This window comes from Myotis davidii, unplaced genomic scaffold (genome assembly GCF_000327345.1).
Source record: "Myotis davidii unplaced genomic scaffold, ASM32734v1 scaffold362, whole genome shotgun sequence".
Taxonomy (NCBI): Eukaryota; Metazoa; Chordata; class Mammalia; order Chiroptera; family Vespertilionidae; genus Myotis; species Myotis davidii.
In genome coordinates, this window is record NW_006297152.1 from 4087177 (window position 1) to 4107212 (window position 20036).

The 20036-nt window shown below is 42.0% G+C and overlaps 1 protein-coding gene across 4 annotated transcripts in view; it reads left to right on the plus strand.

Annotated features, from left to right (window-relative positions):
* Positions 1-469: 469 nt before the first annotated feature.
* The window catches only part of COLGALT2 (collagen beta(1-O)galactosyltransferase 2), a 33658-nt gene continuing 14091 nt past the window's right edge, over positions 470-20036 (plus strand). For 2 of the 4 annotated variants that reach the window (XM_015569961.1, XM_015569960.1), the window contains exons 1-5: positions 507-609; positions 3335-3452; positions 4449-4583; positions 8224-8428; positions 13795-13914. In XM_015569961.1, the coding sequence (XP_015425447.1) occupies positions 596-609; positions 3335-3452; positions 4449-4583; positions 8224-8428; positions 13795-13914 (592 nt within the window). In that variant the 5' untranslated portion in view covers positions 507-595. Of the gene's footprint in view, positions 610-3334; positions 3453-4448; positions 4584-8223; positions 8429-13794; positions 13915-20036 lie in introns of all 4 variants that reach the window. The other 2 variants (XM_015569962.1, XM_015569959.1) reach the window with 2 other exon arrangements.

The following is a 20036-nucleotide window of genomic DNA, read 5'->3' on the forward strand; positions in this document are numbered from 1 at the left end:
CTATTATTGTGGCTTTTCCTTCTATTGGATGTGCTTAAAGAAGCACTGGCTAGAAATTTTGTTGTGGCCCTGCAAAAATGAACTTGAAATGAAAATGCAACTGAATTACTGCTTAAATTAAGGGTAATTGTTCGTGAAGTTAAAAGGCAGAGTTTATATCTTGGATAAATGAAAATTAAAGCAAACAGGAAGATTTCCAAGAAGAGTAATGAATTTACTGTAGCTTCTTAATTCATTTCATGCATACACCGTTTTAGTACCACCATTTACTCTGCTGTTGGCCGAGCCTTGTTTAAGAATCTAATGACACAGGATGATTTGAAGTAGTATCTCTCTCTCTTTAGAAATATATTGTTCCTTTTGGACTGTGAGAGGATCGTTTTCTTATGTACAGTTTTTAGGACTAGTCATTCTCCTGTCACTTAATCTGGGGTCTTCTGGCTTCCCCCCGCTTCCTTCGCATGGCATACCTGACCTGTTGTGCTTTCTCTCGTGCAGGGCAGCCACTGATCACAATGTGGATAACACAACAGAAATCCTCAGGGAGTGGCTGAAGAATGTACAGAGGCTCTATCACTACGTGGAATGGAGGCCCATGGATGAGCCTGAGTGAGTAGCAAGAGGACATTCTGTGAACTCACTACGGGCCCTTCCTCCCTTAACCAGTTTTCCAGCCATCCGGGCTTCCAGCCTTGGAGGCGCCTGTGACCTTTCTTTGTTTTTCATCTGCATCTCTAGTAAGTTTCTTCCTTGGGCAGATCTTTATCTTCCTCCCTTCCTCTTTACTCCAGCAGGTCCCAGCCAAGTTCCAGTTCTCATGAGTTCACAAGTAAATCACCGTGGCGGTCTGTGTTTTAAAATAGTGATAATATTGATTCACATTTTGAGTATAAACCTTTTCTACTTGAGGTATCATAGTGAAAAGTGTGTATACTTTTTATATACACCTTGCTTTTTCACTTACCATATCTTGGTAACCATTCTATAGTTAAGTAGCTTCTTCTTTATCTTTATGACCGCAAAGTATCCATTGTATGGAAATACCATAATTATATAATCAATCTCTTACTGGTGGGCATTTAGGTTATTTCTAATCTTAACCAGACCAATTAGGTGCTTCCATCTTCAAGTCATTCTACATATCTTGCTATCAAATCAATCTATCTAAAATACTAATGGGTTAGTTTTTCTGTTAAAAAACTTAGCACCCATACCTATGCACCCACATTTCCTGATTCTTCTGCCCAAAAATGCCTGCTTTTCTAGAATGTTCCTTTTATTTTCAACCCAAAGCTTTTGCTGGTGTAGGTTTCTTCTCCTAGAAGATCCTTCTTTCTTTATAACCAATTCTTATCCCAAATCCCACCTCCTACTGAAAGCTGTTGCCAGTCATTTCAGTTTCAGAGCCCCCCCTCTCTCTCTCTCTCTCAACACGTGTGTTGCTTATTTTTTCCATCATTCTTTTAGATACAACCGTACACTTCATGAACATAAACTATATAACCTGTGCATTTTTCCAAGTTTCTGAGTTCTTTGTCAGGGGCTAAAGTACACAAATTATATTTCCCCCAGTGCAGTTTTTGGCAGGCACAAAATTAACACTTGTTGAACAAATGAGTGAATGAGTAAATATATTACTGTTGTACATATTCCCAAGGCTACTACAATTCCAGCTTACAGAACTGTATAAGTAGAATGAATTGAGTTGCCTATATTTTTGCCCAGGATAAGTCATTTATTGAAAGCCAAATTTGTATGCTAAGTGCCATTCCAGAACAAATTTTTGTCCTTCTAGTCTCTCTGCATATAATTCTTTTATTATATGTGTATGCATGTATATACATATCTCAAATCCCAGCTTGTGATCCATATACCAAGCAACATTTAACTACAAAATTTGAACACTATAAACATTTTTGAACACCCTTTTGGAGTCCCTTATAATGGAATTTGGCATCATTAGAATGGCCCTGAAAGACTTTATGTTCCTACCTTGCCTCCTGGTAATTTTCTCTATAACCGGTTTTTGACTAAATATGTTGTATGCCAAGGTCAGTGTGAAAAATATTAGGAGAGGCATTTGGGAGGGGGTGATAGATTCAGCAAAACAGGAATTGCACTGCTTTTCCTTGAAGCAATAATAGGGGAAGGCATCCCAGAGAATTTCTGTGCAGTACATAGTTTTATTCATCCTATTTGTATAGTTTTTGCGGTTTTTCATTCTCCGAGGCTCGTGTACTACCAGCACAGCTCTAAGACCTTGAAGTGGTGGCCGGTTTGGGCCACTGTGGCAATGTCAATGCCCATGCGAATTAGGAGTTTTCAGAAGGGTTCTCGAGGGCACAGCACCCATCGGCCTGTGTGGCCATGAGAGAGCCTGAGGCCGGCCTTTCTGAGGATGCTGATGGAGATCCCAAGGACTACGCATTGCTCCATGACCTCCCTTCACCCGGATACAGCCATGTGTTCGCTTCTGTGGCATCCTTTCCCCTGGGAAACTCACATTTTTATGCTACAAATTTCCAAATGTACCTGATGGCAAAAATGCATTTTAAGAAGTATCTAGGAACATGAACTTTGGGGTTATGCCTGGGTTTAAATCCTGACTGTGCCCTTTATTAACTACATAGCATTAAGCAAATGGCTCAAACTGCTCTATACCAATTTCTTCATCTGTGAAATGGGGAGAATAGTAATACAGTAGGTGGGTCCCATATCTGCAATTCAACTGTGGATCAAAAGTATTCAGAAAAAAAATTATCATTTTTTGCTGGTGTGTGTACAGTGTATCTACAATGCATCTACAATGCATCTATACTGATCATGTACAAACTTTTTCTAGTCATTATTCCCTAAACAATAAAGGATAACAACTATTTACATAGCATTTATATTGTTCTGGGTATTCAAAATAATCTTTAGAAAACATTTAAAATATATGGGAAAATGTGTGCAGGTTATATGCAAATGCTTCACCATTTTATAGAAGGAACTTGAGCATCCACAGATGTTGGTAACCATGGTGGTCCTGAAACCAATACCTCTTGGATACTCAGAAACAATTCTACTTACCTAGTAGGGACTCGGCGGGTTCCCTTTAGAACCCACTGAACTATTTCACATAAAGATTCTTGTGTACGGTAAGCAGAAGTCTTTGCTCTCTCCTTGCTCCAGTTTCTTTATGTGTATGTGGGGATGATACTAACAAGAATAGTATCTACTTCAAGCGAGGGTGAGTGGAAGATTCAGTGAGCTTCTACATAGTGCCTGGAATATATAGGCACTCAGTAATTAAAGCTGCCACTACTACTACTATGATTTATTATTATTTTAGGTCTTATCCTGATGAAATTGGTCCAAAGCACTGGCCGGCCTCCCGGTTTGCCCACGTGATGAAACTACGACAGGCAGCGCTTCGAACTGCGAGGGAAAAATGGTCAGACTACATTCTGGTAAAATCAGATGTTTGATTTCTTGACAACTGTTATCTAGAATATGTCCAGATCAGTTGTCCGAAAACTAAGACTGTGGGATCAAGTAAAACAATCTTATGTTTAGGCCCTACCTTCTCCACTTTTTAATAAAGGCACGGAGGAAATGTTGGGAATTTAATATTGAAATACCCGGATTTCATCTCAGACCCACTTCGGACATGCATTTTCAGTAAGCAAACAAGCTCTTGAATTATTCACTCTCTTTCACAGAACAGGCATAAAAATCCAAATCTTTGTAGCTCATGGGAGATGCTGTAGGTAAAATAATATAGTCTTAATAACTTTTCAGAGGCATTAAATTAATTTATAAAAGGAGATTCAACTGAACAGCTCTGAAACGCCGTTCCATTTTGCTCCTGAGTGACTTGGGGAAATGGCATCTCTTTCTTGGCTTCCTGGTTGCTCCCCATGATGCTGGGCTCTGGTGGTGAATTTCCATCACTTCGGTTAGAGGTTCCATCACTTCCGTTAGAACTGTGAGGTGGTCCAGAATGTGCTGGACTTGATGATCAGGAGTCAATATGTTGTTCCATCCTCGTCCTCCATGAACCTCTCTCCACTGGAAAGGACAGCTTCTTAAGCAGCTATAGTTCCCATTTCTCTTTTGAATATTGTGGGTTGGGTCCTGGTTGCCTGTGTCTCCAGAGTGGTAACACCAATTCATTGCATGGTGCCTTTTGCGGAGCTGAACATGTAGAAGTTAGACTAAGTGTGTTTAGTCTGAATGAAAGCCATCCTGTGCAGTGAGCTCCCGTAAGGAGAACATAGATAACTGGTGCCATATCTCATGAGCCAGCCTCTGTGACCCGCGGGAGGTGTTGGGTTACTCCAGAACCCATGACGACAAGTATCTTTTCACCTGACATCCGCGGGAGGTGGATCCTTCAGGAGGTTACTCTTGAACCCATGACGACAAGTATCTTTTCACCTGACTTTATCTTTTTCTTTTCCTAGTTCATAGATGTTGACAACTTCCTGACTAATCCACAGACCCTCAATCTACTGATTGCCGAAAACAAAACCATCGTGGCCCCCATGCTGGAGTCTCGGGGCCTGTACTCCAATTTCTGGTGCGGAATCACACCTCAGGCAAGTCTTTGGCTAAGGAGTGAAAGCCATGAGTTTTAACAAGGCGGCTCTGAGTCACCAGTAGCCCTATTAACCTTTTTCTCATTTCCTCCTTTGAAAGATGCATGCCATTTCAGAGCAAGCATTTTCAGGAAGGGAGATATATCTAGATCCAATGCCACAACCCAGTCAGTGCTTCTGAATTAATGAATTATGAAGAAAACATTCTAGTGACTTTAGCATTAGAAGCTTAAATGAACCAATAAAGCTTGCTGGGATTTGTACTTTTTTTCTTTCTGACTCAGAGATTTTTTAAAAAAATTTAATAGGTGGTGTGTTTGATTTTTTTGTTTTTGTTTGTGTGTTTTTTTGTCATTAACACTATCATAAGAATACTATAGAAAAATTTAAAAATGAAAAAAGATAAAAATATTATGTTAACCCCCACCACTCTAACATCATAGATAACAGTGTGCATTTCCTTAATAACTATATCAAGTGGCTATAGTGCAACTTAACCTTTCTCTTAGTTTAAAAACATTTAAGTTGTTTGCAACTTTTAACTATTATAAGGATCGTAATGATTAGTATAACTTTTTGTATTTAATATAATTTCTTTAGGATAGCTTCTTAGAAGTGGAATTACTTAGTCAAAGAGTATAAATATTTTTATGACCTTTGATATATGTTGCCAAATTTATTTCTAAAGAGATCCAATAATTAGAACTGCTATGGTAGCTTGTTTTTACAAAATTCATGTTAAAATCAGAATTCTTTTATTTCCATCACCTCTCTTTTCCACTGTAAAATCTTTAAAGTCTAGAGATCTGTTACAGTGAATGCTTACGGCTGGTTATAGTTTTACTCTTTAGTTAATAAATGCAAGAGATAAACTGATCAATGTCGTATATATCAATATAGAATAAAGATGTGCTTAAGGAAAAATATATCTATATGTTAGATGTGGTCTCAGACCCAAGGGGCTAAAATTGTGAGTCCCTCTTTTATATTTTGTTTGGTTTGGGGCCAAATGATAAATGTTTAATAACTGGCTCCGTGTGGGAGGGAAATCCTGATTGGTAACATTTGCCAGTTTTCGTGGTGTAAGTTACTCCCACCATGCAGACTACTTAAATGTTGTTTAAGCTAAGGGAAAGGTTAAGTAAATTGCAGTGTAGCTACTTGATGAGATAATTATTAAAAATATGCATAGCTGACATCTGCGGTTCTGTTAGATGGTGGCATTAACTTGATTTTTATTTTTACAGCTGTCAACATGTCAACTGGCTTGCACAGTTCCTGAAAACATAATAGTCAGTGGCTCTAGCACACTACTGGACGAGGCATTCCTCTTTCGCTACAGTATTTCCCACAGTCCCAAGAGGTTTCAAATGCATGTTATTAGCCACATCTCTTCTAGGGAAGCATTAAGTTCATATTTGTACAAGTCATTCAGTTCTTGGTCTGGAACGTTATTTAGGTGCATTTGAATCCACACACTCTTAGTTAATGATCTGCAGTGTCTCGCGTGGCAGAATCACTCGGTTGTTTTTAATGAGTTATGCTGTGACATCAGCCGTAAGGGTGGATTATTCTAGGCACGGCAGCCTCCAGGTTTCAATTACCTTCTTGTTTGCTTTCATCATGAAGAGCAAATAGGAGAAATTGCTCACTTATTTTGTACAATAAGAGTAAAAACCTGGCCCCGGCTAGTGTGACTCAGTTGGAGCATCATCCTGTACACCAAAATGGTTTGGGGTTCGATTTCCAGTCGGGGCACATACCTACGTTATGGGTTGGATCCCCTGGTCGAGTGCATGTAGGAGGCAACCAATCGATGTTTTTCACATTGGTGTTTCTCTCCCTCCCTTTCGCCCTCCCTCTCGCTTTAAAATCAATAACCATATTAAGTGCATGTGGGAGGCAACCAATCAATGTTTTTCACATTGATGTTTCTCTCCCTCCCTCCCTCCCTCTCGCTTTAAAATCAATAACCATATTCTCGGGTGAGGATTTTTTTAAAGTAAAAATTTGAACACTTTAGGGGCAATTCTAATTTCTACCCCTCTACTCTTGGCTCCGTCCCGTCAGGCTTCTGCTGGGGCAGTCAATGACGTCATGTGCTTCAGGCAGGCCCTGGTCTCCAGAGCATCCAAAAGAAGCGACCCTAGTGTTGTTGTCTGGCCAGTGAACAAAAATTATTACCAACAACATTCAACTTATGTGGGGAAAAAAGACACAGTTTTCACCTCTGCCTGTCTGCAGGAGGCATGTTAACTCCCTTTCTCTGCTCCCCGGGATATTCAGTGATTCATCATCATCATGAAATTTCCAAGCTTCTCATTCTGAGAATATTGTGCCTAAGCTGTCTAGAACTTTGTATTTGACCAGCCTTCCCTTTATCCCTTGGGAAAAAATGTTTTCAAGTTGAAGTATTAGGAGAACCCATGTTCTAACTTAAGAATATTAAGTGATCCTTCATTTGAAAGCTAATAAAAAATTATACTACTAATAATACTCCCTATAATGAACCACAGTTTTCAAAGTATGAAAATACATCCTGCATATCAGATATTTACATGACGATTCATAACAGTAGCAAAATTACAGTTATGAAGTAGCAACGAAAATAATTCTATGGTTGGGGGTCACCACAACATGAGGAACTGTATTCAAGGGTCACGGCATTAGGAAGGTTGAGAACCACTGCAAGGGGTTGCCCGAGGCGTGAAAGAGGCTGCAATGCCTTGTGTGTGGGCCCTGACATCACAACAGAAAATGTGGCCACAAAGTCAAGGGATTGGTTGCCCTGTGTGCTTGCCCACAAGGAACTTTCCAAAGGGGAATTCTTTTGAGCAGTGACAGCTCCACCAGAATATTGAATAAATAACTTCATAGAAAGAAGACCCTATTTCTATGTCTCAGTACTGCATGTTGAGTTAAAAATATAATAGCCAATGATGCTTTCTTGGTGCTAACACTATTATAAGCACTCTGAATTGTTAAGGCATCCCCATGGAATGGAAAGGGCCGTCACTTCTGTTTTACAGACGAGGAACTAGGTTGAGTACTCTGACCAATACACGCAGATAATAAGTAGCAGAGGTGGGATTTGAACTCAGGCCAGCAGATACCTTCATTGCTTGGCTTTGCCACCTCTTCATACTCATGCTTTAATCATAAGTCAACATAAAATGTACTTCTATGAAATCCCCATGCAGTGGAAAGGGCCATCACTTCTGTTTTACAGACGAGGAACTAGGTTGAGTACTCTGACCAATACATGCAGACAATAAGTAGCAGAGGTGGGATTTGAACTCAGGCCAGCAGACACCTTCATTGCTTGGCTTTGCCACCTCTTCATACTCATGCTTTAATCATAAGTCAACATAAAATGTACTTCTATGAAATTATTAAATCAAGAGATAGGCTAAAACCAAAATTATTTCTGATAACAGGACCCTTTTAGTATTATTTAATCTGTAAATAGCAGTTCTTGAGCTCAATCCAAATTCTTAGGCCAAGATAAAAAGAGTGAAGGTGACTTTGCTTGGGGACTTCACCCTAACTGGTGCTGACTTAGAAGGAATCGGCTGGCAGATGACCATGAGAGATGAAGTCTCAGATGAGAGAACATAGCCTCCCTGCTTCTCTTTTGCAGGGCTTCTATAAACGGACCCCAGACTACCTTCAGATCAGAGAATGGAAGAGGACGGGCTGCTTTCCCGTCCCCATGGTCCACTCCACACTCCTGATTGACCTCAGGAAGGAAGCCTCTGACAAGCTCATGTTCTATCCCCCGCACCAGGACTACACCTGGACCTTTGATGACATCATCGTCTTCGCCTTCTCCAGCAGGCAAGCAGGTACTGTTGGTATTGGGTGGCACCGCCCCCAGGGAAACACTGCAAATAACCAGCTTCTTTGTTTTGTTTCTAAGGGCTTCTGCAGGTAGTGTTAGAGGCAATTGATTGCTGCAGTTCTCACCCCAGCACCCTCTGTGTTGCTGTCCCTGTGAGCACCAACGACCAAGAGCCCTTACCCAGAATCCACTCTTGTTACTGAGCAGTGAGAGGAGGGTGGTGGTGGTGGTAGCCAGGGGCAATTATTGGTTCTCTATGGTGCTACTGCATAGCTTTGTTCATTGTAGGAGCCCTTTTATTAATCAGAAACTGACAGAGACCAAAACAGCACTGGCAAAAAATAAATAAACCCAGACTTTAAAAATGGAAGATTATTTCTTCTTTAAAAAGTCTGAGCTGGTGCAGTGGCTCTAATCCACACATTTTCAGAGACCCAGGATCCTTCTCCATTGCTTCTCCACCCTCCATGAGGCATCATCCTTAATTGTATGATCCAAGATGTCTCATTACTAGGGATGCGTTCCAGCCATCGAGTGAAAACCAGAGAGGGACGGCAGTGTCTTCCCCTTGAAGGGTACTCATGAAAGCTGAACACGTCACTTCCTTGCATAACCCATTAACCAGCACTTAGTCACAGGACAACACGTAGGGGGCTCAGAATGTTGTCTGTGCAGTCAAGAGCCCCATTCTCCTGCTCTAGAAGAAGGAGAGAGTAGATTTGGGGTGTCAACCACAGTCCCCATCGAAGGTCAGGCAAAGCCGGGCTTAAGTCTTTCATGAACCACTAGGAAAGCATTTCCAGAGGCGAGGGTAAGTCTTTTAAAGAAGACAAGTCAGTAGGAATGTAAGTTATTTCTCTTGTGTCACCTGCACATGCCGTCAGGGGGTATGTAATTCACCAAAGCAGTTCAACAGGAAGATACCCACGTTCCTAAAGCAAAGTTTTATTCTCAGGACGGAAGCCAGGTCCTATTATCAAGGAGCCAGAAATGTGTCCCTTAGCCACTAGCCAAAGCGAGTTTAGAAACCAGGCGGATGGTGAATAAACTCGACTGTGTTGTAGACTTGGTAGGAATGAGAATATTTGGTGGGAATGTGGAAGGCTGGTTTTTTTCCCCCTTGGCTGACAAGGCCATTGAGACTCCTTGGCCAGATGCAGGCATTTTTAGGCCTGTGTCAAGGCAAAAGCAAGGATCTTGTTCTCCTGTGGGTTGGACGTTTTCCTGAAGGTTCTATGTCAATGTTAATGAAACCGCTTCTTTCCTCCTGGTCTGTGATTGGCTCTGACCTTCCCAGGATAAGAAGCAGACGCAGGGCCTTCTCATTCCTTCTATTTGTGCCAGGCCTTGCTTCAGAGCTAGAAGGAAGGACGTTCCAAGAAAGTGAACTGTGAACAGTTACAGTAACGATCCTCGCCTAACAGAGTCCCCTTTTACAGCATTGCACAAGGCATTATGGTGACCCGGGCGCTAAATGATGATGATAATTCTTTTAAACCAAGAACTGGATTTGTGGCTAGGAGAGCGACACAGGCCGGGAAGGAATATGTCAGCTCTGCCCTTCGCTTGTCCTAGTCACTCAGCCTTCATTCATTATTGGCCAGACTTCCCAAGGGTCCTCCCAGGACACTGAAAGCAGATGCAGAGGCCCAAAAGCTCCTTGGTGATTCCCCTCTTTGGGGAAACGAGAGGGAGAAAAGGAAGGTGAGGGGATCAGGGCTCTAGGCCTTCCTCTTGTGCCTACCATCGTGTTAGTCTCCATGTTTGGGGAGATACTACCTTTCCATGTGGAAACGTAAATATAGTTATGAAATAGTGAAAGCTGAGGGTCAGATGGGTGGGACAAACTGTGAACAGGCCAGGAGACAAGACAGAAAGAATGACTGTCATTTGGAGGAATGGAAAAGCTTCCCGGATGGTGGCATGGTCCTAAGGTAGCCCTTTCACTTTCTTGAAGTATTTTCAGGAGAGACGTGAATGCAGCCATCGAGTATTTCAGGGCTCTTCCATTTTTAGATCCAACGCAAAGCACTTCCCCCCTGAAAGAGTCTTGATGAAGGATGATATGATTCTTTTGTTCTCACGCTTGTGAAGCTCCCTGGCTGTGCTTCATCCATTGGAGCGTCATTTTTTAACTGTCGAGAAGGAAATAAAGGGTCTGTGTGTCCCAGTTAGGACCATCTAGCCACAAACCTTGATCCTTACTCTTTAAGCTTGGACTTCAGGCATCACCACATTTGGGTGATGAGTAAAAGGGCCAGACCAAGTGCGCCTGGGCACTGGGGTCTGGCTGCCCATCTAGCCCAAGAAGAGGGCACAGGGGTCATAGGCAAGTCTCTGTGGCTGTGATGAGGGCAGGGTCAGGAGCTCACTTCCCATTGTGGCCAGTGATCTGGGTCTGTATCGTGGCCACGGGAACCATCTTTGGCGCCAGCCAGTCAGTCACCTTTCAGTGTCAAAAGAGGCAAGATGTGGGTGATCTGCCTCCTGCACATCACTGGTAGTGACCAAAAGTGCCCCCATGTGCAGGGATGGCAATCCTGTGTGGTTACTGGTTCTGAGGCTCGGCTTCCAAATTCTGGGTGGATAAAGAGGCTCCGCATTGGCCTTTAGGGACAGAGGTTTGGCACTAATGACTTACTGTATGACCTTGGGCCAATCATAACCTCTCTGAATTTTCATCAGAATAAAGATAAGTGTATCAATTTACAATATTAAGGTACTATGTGAGTATAAGAAAATGATGGATATCTTCCTAAGGTAAGTAGCTACAGTCCTTTAAGGTGCAGTATCAAAGAGAATTTTGTTTTCCCAGAAGCAGCTTTCACTGAGAACACCAGATTCCTTCATTGACTTTATCTAGTTATCAACACATTTCCTTTTAAAATTTAACCCTTAATTGTCTAAAACTCATGTTAGAATGGTGACATTTTTTTCCATAGCTAAGTACGTCTGCATTTCTTTCTTCCTTTCTTTCTTCCTTCCTTTCTTTCTTTCTTTCTTTCTTTCTTTCTTTCTTTCTTTCTTTCTTTCTTTCTTTCTTTCTTTCTTTCTTTCTTTTCTTCCTTCCTTCCTTCCTTCCTCCTTCCCCCTTTCTTTCTTTTTACAGTTTACATTCAACATTATTTGGTTTCGGGTGCACACCATGGTGGTTAGACAATCAGCTACTTTACAAAGTGTTCCTCCTAATATTTCCAGTGCCCAGCTGGCAGCATAGATACTTATTACAGTATTACTGACTACATTCCCTATGCTGAGCTTTACATCCCGGTGACTGTTTTGTAACTACCAATTTGTTCTTCTTAATGCCTTCACCTTTTTCACCCAGTCCCCCAAACCCCCTCTACTCTGGCAAACATCAGTCTGTTCCCTGTGTCTATAAGTCTGTTTCTATTTTGTTTATTTATTTTGTTCTTTAAATTCCACATATAAGTGAGATCACATGGTATTTGTCTTTCTCTGACTGACTTATTTCACTTAGCTTAATACCTTCTAGGTCCATCCATAGTGCTGCAAATGGTAAGATTCCATTCTTTTTCATGGCTGAGTAATATTCCATTGTATACGTCTACCACAGCTTTCTTATCCACTTGTCTATTGATGGACACTTGGGCTGTTTCCGTAGCTTGGCTATTGTAAATAACACTGCAGTAAACATAGGGATGAGATTATTATTTTGAATTAGTGTTTTAGGTTTCTAGAATGATCCGATTTATCTGCTGTTCTTATTGGTGACAATGCCTGGCCTGGAGCCTTTGATACACTCTAATCTGAGTGGTGCCACAGCTGTCACTCTGGGACCCTCTTCTCTTCTCTTCTTCATTGACTGTCCTCTTTACTGTGTCCCATCTTCCTTGTTGTTTGTAATCCTCCTCCACTTCTCTTCCCCCCACCCCTACCCCTCCTCTTCCTTCTCCTTCTTCTTTTTCCACATCATCCAGTAACTTGGTGAGACCGTGTGATGGAAAGTAAACATTTATGACCTTGCATGTTTGAACATGCCTCTCTTGTTTCCTCACTTGATGGATAGCTCAGTTGGGCTCATGTCCTCTTTTTACTGAAGCTTTGGAAAGCTGAATGGCAACTTTGGAAAGTTGAAGGGTTGAGAGGCAATCTAAACCTGAAATCACTTTTCTTCTCCTTTCTGAATTCATCATAGCTTGCAAGAGGGTAGCTTTGGGTTTGAAGTTCCCCAGAAGCTTTCGTGCGGGCGCACAGCAGAGCTAATGACTTCACTCGGTGAAGGCAAGAGAAGTGACAGTGATGGGTGGGCCAACCCTGATTCAGCCAGAGTCAGCAAAGGAGAGGATAGAAGCTCTTTTCTTCCCCGTTCTTTTCAGTTAATGCCGTGAGACAGCTGATTTGGCAGGTGATCCCGCTGACCGGAGGAAATCTCATCTGCACAAAATAGAGAAGGCTCTGTGCAGGTAGTTCTCTCTCTGGAAAACATAGATGATTCTAGCAATTAACAAGTCAGAAGCTTGGACACATGGACCAGAGCTTGGCAGACTCATTCATTTAATGAAGCAATCTTCTCATTAGTCAAAACTGTGTCTGCTGCTGCGTCCCTAGGAGACCATCTTGATCCCTACATTCCTAGCTATCTGGTTGAACACAGATGCTGTGTAATATAACTCTCAGAACTAGCCATCTGGGACTATAAGACCAGTGTTGAATATGAGAGGCTGTGGCATGTTTCTGGCAGGTTCTTCACAGAGAACCTCTTGAGATGCAGACTTTCTTTTGTTCCTTTATGAATTTGTTCTAGAAGTTTCATGTCCATTGGTTGATGCCAACTCAAGGAAACTTGCTCTCAGGGAGCCTGCTCAGAGAAAAAATAAAACTAAAGAGAGTCATGGAGAATTTAAATTTCCTTGCTTTTTATTTTTTGTTCTACATGTGCCTAGATTTAGCTCTCATAATCTGTCAGCCTTACAGGATTTTCCTGTTTGCTTTCATATCAAATATGGATTTTATTCCTCAGTCTCTCGTTATTTCCTGTTGGTGGATTGCAGTGCTCTATTCTGTTCTCTGGAACAGGAATTCCTTGCCTCCTTTTTGATCCCTTCATGCCTCTAGTGTTCATTTCAGACCACAACTATGCTTGTTCTTTAGAGAGAAAAAAAATCAATTTCCTCTGAGCTGAAGAATGGCCTAGGCTTTTTATTAGACCCCAATGCTGTGTTATACTTTCTTAATAAAGGAGCATTTTTGAGGTCTGCAGACAGTGCCTGAAACAGCTACTTGTTCAATATCAGAGCCAAACCCAGCACCAGCCACAGTCCAGCCTCCTTTCCCATAGTTATCACTACAGAACTAACAAGTGTTGTTTTCTGATTGGTCGGCTTTGTCCCTCTCTTGGGTCCTCAGGCATCCAGATGTACCTCTGCAACAGAGAGCACTACGGCTACCTGCCCATCCCCTTGAAGCCCCATCAGACCCTGCAGGACGACGTCGAAACCCTCATCCACGTGCAGATAGAAGCAATGAGTGAGTGACCCAAGAGCCTGTGATGGCTCTTGTTCCACTGCCACCATGACCACCACAGACACACCTCCCCTGCCCCAGGACTGGAGTCTCACAGCCATCAGTCTGCCTTGGCTGAAACATGGCTATTCATTTGCTCCTTTGTTCTTAAACTTTCCCTAACGTGAAATGTGAACAATGATGAAGTCTTTTCCCTCAGGGAGCATCCGTCCACGTGGAGAGCTGGGTACACAGTAAATGCATTTCACACAATGTCATCAGGGCTATAATGGAGCTTTGTATTGGGATTTAAACTCTAACGTTGCTGCTTTCTAATTATATGACTTTGGGCAAGTAATCTAACTTGTTTAGTTGTACAATGGAGATGATGAAAAGTTGTAGACTTTGGGGGAAGATGTTCAATGATATATATATAAAGTCTAATAACTACAACAATAATTATGACTTCATCTTACTAATAGTTTATGATGTATCAGATACCATACTAAGCATTTTTTAAAATATATTTTAATTGATTTCAGAGAGGAAGGGAGAGGGAGAGGGAGAGAGAGAGAAATAGAAACATCAATGATGAGAGAGAATCATTGATTGGCTGCCTCCTGCACACCCCCTACTGGGGATCAAGCCTGCAACCGGGCATGTGCCTTTGCCCAGAATCAAACCTGGGACTCTTCAGTCTGCAGGCCGATGCTCTATCCACTAAGTCAAACCGACTAAGGCTACTTTATACATTGTCTCATTAATCCTTACAACAGAGCAGTGAAAGGGGTTTTATTATCTCCATATTAAAGATGAAAAAATTGAGGCATAGAGAGTTTAAGTAACTTGCCCCAGAGCATTCTGCTAAGGAAAGGACAGATTGGGTTTTAAACCAATCTTCTTGTCTCCAAAACTTGTGTCCTTCCACACTGTGTTGTTATTGCCTACACGTCTACATGATGTCAGGATTGGTAGAGCCTCAATAATCAGTAGCTACACTAATTATTATGTACAATGTACAGGTGGCTAAGGAGAAAGCTACAGATCCACCCTGCGTAGGGAAGGATGTTGGAAATGGCTTCCCAAAGGAGGGCATATTTGCACTGAATTGTCACAGGTTTTATTATCTCCATATTAAAGATGAAAAACTTGAGGCATAGAGAGTTTAAGTAACCTGCCCCAGATCATTCTGCTAAGGAAACGACAGATTGGGTTTTGAACCAATCTTGTTGTCTCCAAAACTTGTATCCTTACACACTGTGTTGTTATTGCCTACAGGTCTACATGATGTCAGGATTAGTAGAGGCTCAATAATCAGTAGCTACACTAATTATTATGTATAATGTACAGGTGGCTAAGGAGAAAGCTACAGATCCACCCTGCGTAGGGAAGGATGTTGGAAATGGCTTCCCAAAGGAGGGCATATTTGCACTGAATTGTCACACAGGATCTAAGAAATTCAGTTGTTCATCACTAGAGCACAGGATGTGTGCATGTGGGCAGGATGTGAGCCCAGTCAGAATGACCTCTAATGTATAAGAAAGGTCACTCAGACTATGGCATGGACATTACAGTATAGGGCAGTGATGGCGAACCTATGACACGCATGTCAGAGGTGACACGCGAACTCATTTTTTTGGTTGATTTTTCATGTTAAATGGCATTTAAATATATAAAATAAATATCAAAAATATAAGTCTTTGTTTTACTATGGTTGCAAATATTTTAAAAAATGTCTATATGTGACACGGCACCAAAGAGTTAAGTTAGGGTTTTTCAAAATGCTGACACGCCAAGCTCAAAAGGTTCGCCATCAAAAGGTTCGTATAGGGATCCAGTATAGCTCTCTTGGTGAGGGAAGATGGTGTTTGGGATGTAAGCTGTAGCATGGAGGAGATGAAAAGCAAGCAGATTTAGGAGATGTTTTGGTGGTGGAGCCAACAGGACTTACAGAGACATGGATGCAGCCCGTGAGGAAAGAAAGGAATCAAGGATGGCTCCAGGATTTGGCCTGGTTTACCATTTAATGAAGTGCGAAAGGCTTCATGGGAAAAGATTTGGGAGAGAAGTTTTGGTGATGTAAGTTTAAGATATTTATTGAACATCTGAGTGGAAAGATTAGGAGATACTTGGCTCTATGAATCTGGAGTTCAGGAAGAGACTCCAGCTGGAGACAGACATTTGAGGTCATTCGAATTAAAAGGATATTTGAAGCCATGGAACAGAGCGAACTTGTTTAGTAATAGAACATCGAAAGAGAAGAGGAGAGGGAGGAGGACAGATCCCTGGGGGAGACGAACAGCCAGAAAGCTGGAAGGAAAAAATGAGAACTGTTCAAGAAGGAGCCAAATGCTGCTGAGAAGTCAAGTAAAGTGAGGATAGAGAATTGATCATTTGTTCTGTTGAGATAGAGATCTGTGGTGACCTTGATAAGAGCCACTTCAGTGAAACGATGGGGACACAAGCCCATTGGAGTGGGCTGAAGAGAGAACAATGGGGAGATGAGAGAATGGGATCTTGCTGGGATGGAGAATTGGAGGAATAAGATGGTGACTAGAAGGCAGTGAGAGATCAAGGCAGAGGTTGTTATGTTTTGTGTGTTATTTTTTAAGATAGGATTTTAGCATATTTGTGTGCTGAGAAGGAGAACAGATAAGGAGAACTTGATGGTGTAGAAGAGAGGAAGATGACTCTTAAGGCTGAAGACCTGAGAAAACAAAAGGCGTTGTAAGCCAGGGCAGCATTGGAGAGGTTGTCCTAGGTAGGAACAGGGATGCTTCTCTGGGAGAACCAGGGTGGCCAATGGGTAGAAGTCAGAACGTGTGGGTACAGATGCTTCTGAGTTTGTAAACTTGAGATCAAAGGAAAAGGCAGGACTAATTTGACTTTGAATATTTTCTCTATGACATATGTACTCCAATCAACAGCTTGAGAGAGATGTTGGAGATTTCAGAAGAAAGAAAAAGGCACAAAATATATCTTTCAGAAAACAGAAAGTGAATTTACTATGGAAGTATATCGTTGCATATTTGGCAGTGTTGAGTGCCAATTTGACATCTGTAGTTATAGTTTTGAAATGACTCAGAACAACTGTGTGAATTTCTCTTGCGGTATTTTTCTCGGTGCTGTGTAAATGGACAATTGAATTTAACCAAGATTGGGGGTTTGCTAAACAAGATCAATGGAAGAGATTTAAGAGTGTTTACTAGGAATGGTTAGAGTACTGGACCATGAGGTCTGGGTTGGGTACTGATGGAAGCAAGGCATGAAGGGCATAATGGGTGCAGGCATGGTAGTGGGTCACTGAAGGAATGCTTGTTGGTACTAAGGTCTAGGACCTGGGAGTCACTAGGCTGTTAGATCCACATGGATGCTGAGGTTACTAAGAATGATAACAGTGAGACCACAAGCCAGAAGCCATAGTCATCAGTGGCTGAAGGGGCCCGATGAGGAGGTAGGTTGTATGAAAATAAGCATCAAAGAGGCTGGGAGTTTTGAAGGATGAAGGATGAAGGATAGTTTGGAATGAGTGGTGGGAGCTGCACAGAAATTTGTGGATGTGCTTCCTGTACAGCAAATTTGGGAGTGAATTACAGGAAGCTAGAGCTTATGAAAGTGTTAGAAGTAAATAGGTATGAGGTATGAGAAGTTTGCTCTTGCAAATCAGAGCATGAGACAATGGAAATCTTAGGTGCCCATTTTTAGCAATGACATTTTGAGGCAACAGAATGTCATGTAGATTATTAAGAATATTGGATCTGCCCTGGCCAATGTGGCTCAGTTGGTTGGGCAGGGTATGAGGTATGGAGAAGTTTGCTCTTGCAAATCAGAGCATGAGATGATGGAAATCTTAGGTGCCCATTTTCAGCAATGACATTTTGAGGCAACAGAAATCATATCTATTATTAAGAATATTGGATCTGTCCTGGCCAGTGTGGCTCAGTTGGTTGGGCATCATCCCGTGCAACAGAAGGTTGCTGGTTTAATTCCTAGTCAGAGCACATGCCCAGATTGCAGGCTTGATCTCAGTTGAGGGGTGCAGGGGGGAGCTGATCAATGTTTTGCTCTCACATCGATGTTTCTCTCCTTCTTTCCCTCTCCCTTCTTTTCTCTCTAAAAATCAATAAAAATATTAAAAAGAATATTGGATCTGAAGTCATAAGGTCTAAAACTGAGTTCTAGCTCCTCCCATCACTCACTATTTGACCTTAGGCAAGTCTATATCTAGGTTGGTCTGAATTTCTTCATCTCTACAAAAGAACAACAATAAAAAAGAAGCTATAAAATGATGTGGTGAATATGAAAGCACTTAAATTATAAAACATTTGAGTGTCACGGTCAAGAACAGAGCTCTTTTTGTGGAAGAAAATTATATTTTCAACAGTGTGCACAACGAATGAGTTAGAATGAGGCAAGAGTAAGAGCACATGAGTGTTTTAAAAATATGAAAACACCCCAAGCATGGTGAATGAGCACCTGAGCTAGGGTGGTGGCTAGAGCAATGGAAGTTCAGAAGTTATAGAGAAGTGTTAGGATTTGGTGCAAGCATAATTTCTCAATTACTTTTCCAAGTGTGACTGGGCTGGTATGTTGCATGCTGGATGGTGGGTGCTCCAGAAGCAAAGACTTAGCTAACTGAGCTACTATGAACCCAGACCCATTGCCCAAGGACATCTTGGCTCCAAGGACTACCAAGGAATAGCTTTGGTGGCAGGGTAGAGCTTGGGGGTTAAGAGTTCAGCTGCAAGAGTCAGGCTTAGGTTCAGATATCAGTTCTATCGGATCTGTGACCTTGGGCAAGTCATTTAAGCCTTTGTTTCCCTGTCTGTAAAATAAGGACACTCATAGCTATCCCACGGTACATGTTGTAAAGATTAAATAAATGTGTTGCATATGCCAAGAGTGTGTAGCCCAGAGTTCAGTAAGTGATAAGAACTCTGTCACAATAGCTATTATTATTCCTAGATCTTTATTGAAACTATCCAGGAGCCAATGAAACATGTTGCACCAAATGTTGGTATAGGTTGGGAATATGTATCGAGAGGGATTCAATAAGGGTCTAGATCAATTATGAATGATGGAGTCAGAAATGACCCCAAACAACCTGGGATATACCTAACCGTCAAGTAAGTTTCTTAGGTCTAGCTCATATTATTTCCTGTTTTTCCTATGGCTTAGTTCTCTGTCTTCAGTGGCAAAACCCAGGCTTATTTCTCTAATTTTTGCTCAATGGTGGTTTTCAGGAGCCAGCCACTTTGGGCTTTTTGGGGGGCACTTCTCCTATGAATGCAATGGCCTCCCATGTTTGATGGAAACAGAGTGGCTAAGAGCAGTCTGTTTGGCTGACATGTTAAAGCCTCACAGGCCAAGTGAGGGCCAAACAGAGACCAAGAGTGTGGAAAGGGTAACTGAAAAAATAACCCCCTCCCAAGTCTCAGAAGGCTCGAGGAGGGAGAGCTAGACGGCTTCTCAAACAACGGTATAAACACGGAGGAGTTTATAAATTAGGTTTCTTTCTCTTAGAAATCTAACTCTGTACATGGTGGATCCTCAATAAATATTTGTTGATGTTAAAAGCAACTAGTGAGGCGTGAGGTGGAACAGAAAGGACCCAAACATTCGGGGTTGCTAATGGCAACAGAAACATGTGCTCTATGTTCGCACAGAAATTGGACGGATGGGTCAGGGCTGATGTAAGAGCCCAACTCTAAAGTTTGGCTTAGGAAACCTGTCTCGCTGTCTTCTAGAACTTCACATTACTTGGTCATTAGCGAGACTGGATGTCCTGCTTTCTCTTTAATATCCCAGTGAGGGGACAGTATCTCAGTCAGGATGAGGCAAGTTATGCTGGTATATCAAACGGTGCCCAAATCTCCTCAGCTCAACCCAGCAATGGCTTATGCCTGGCTGTACAAAGTCTGCTGCGGTCTGATGTCTTCCCTGGGCGGTTGCCCTCCATATGTGGGTACATCACTGTGGGCTGCTCCAAATGTGTGGCTTCTCCATATCACTGTGGGGGCTGGGTTTGGTGAGGGAGGGAGGATTTGGAGAGTGGAGCAATGGGAATTCACATGGTCGTGACTAACTTCAAGGGTGAGGAACTGTTTTCCTCTCACGTCCCTGGAACGGAGGAGAATGGATGCTGC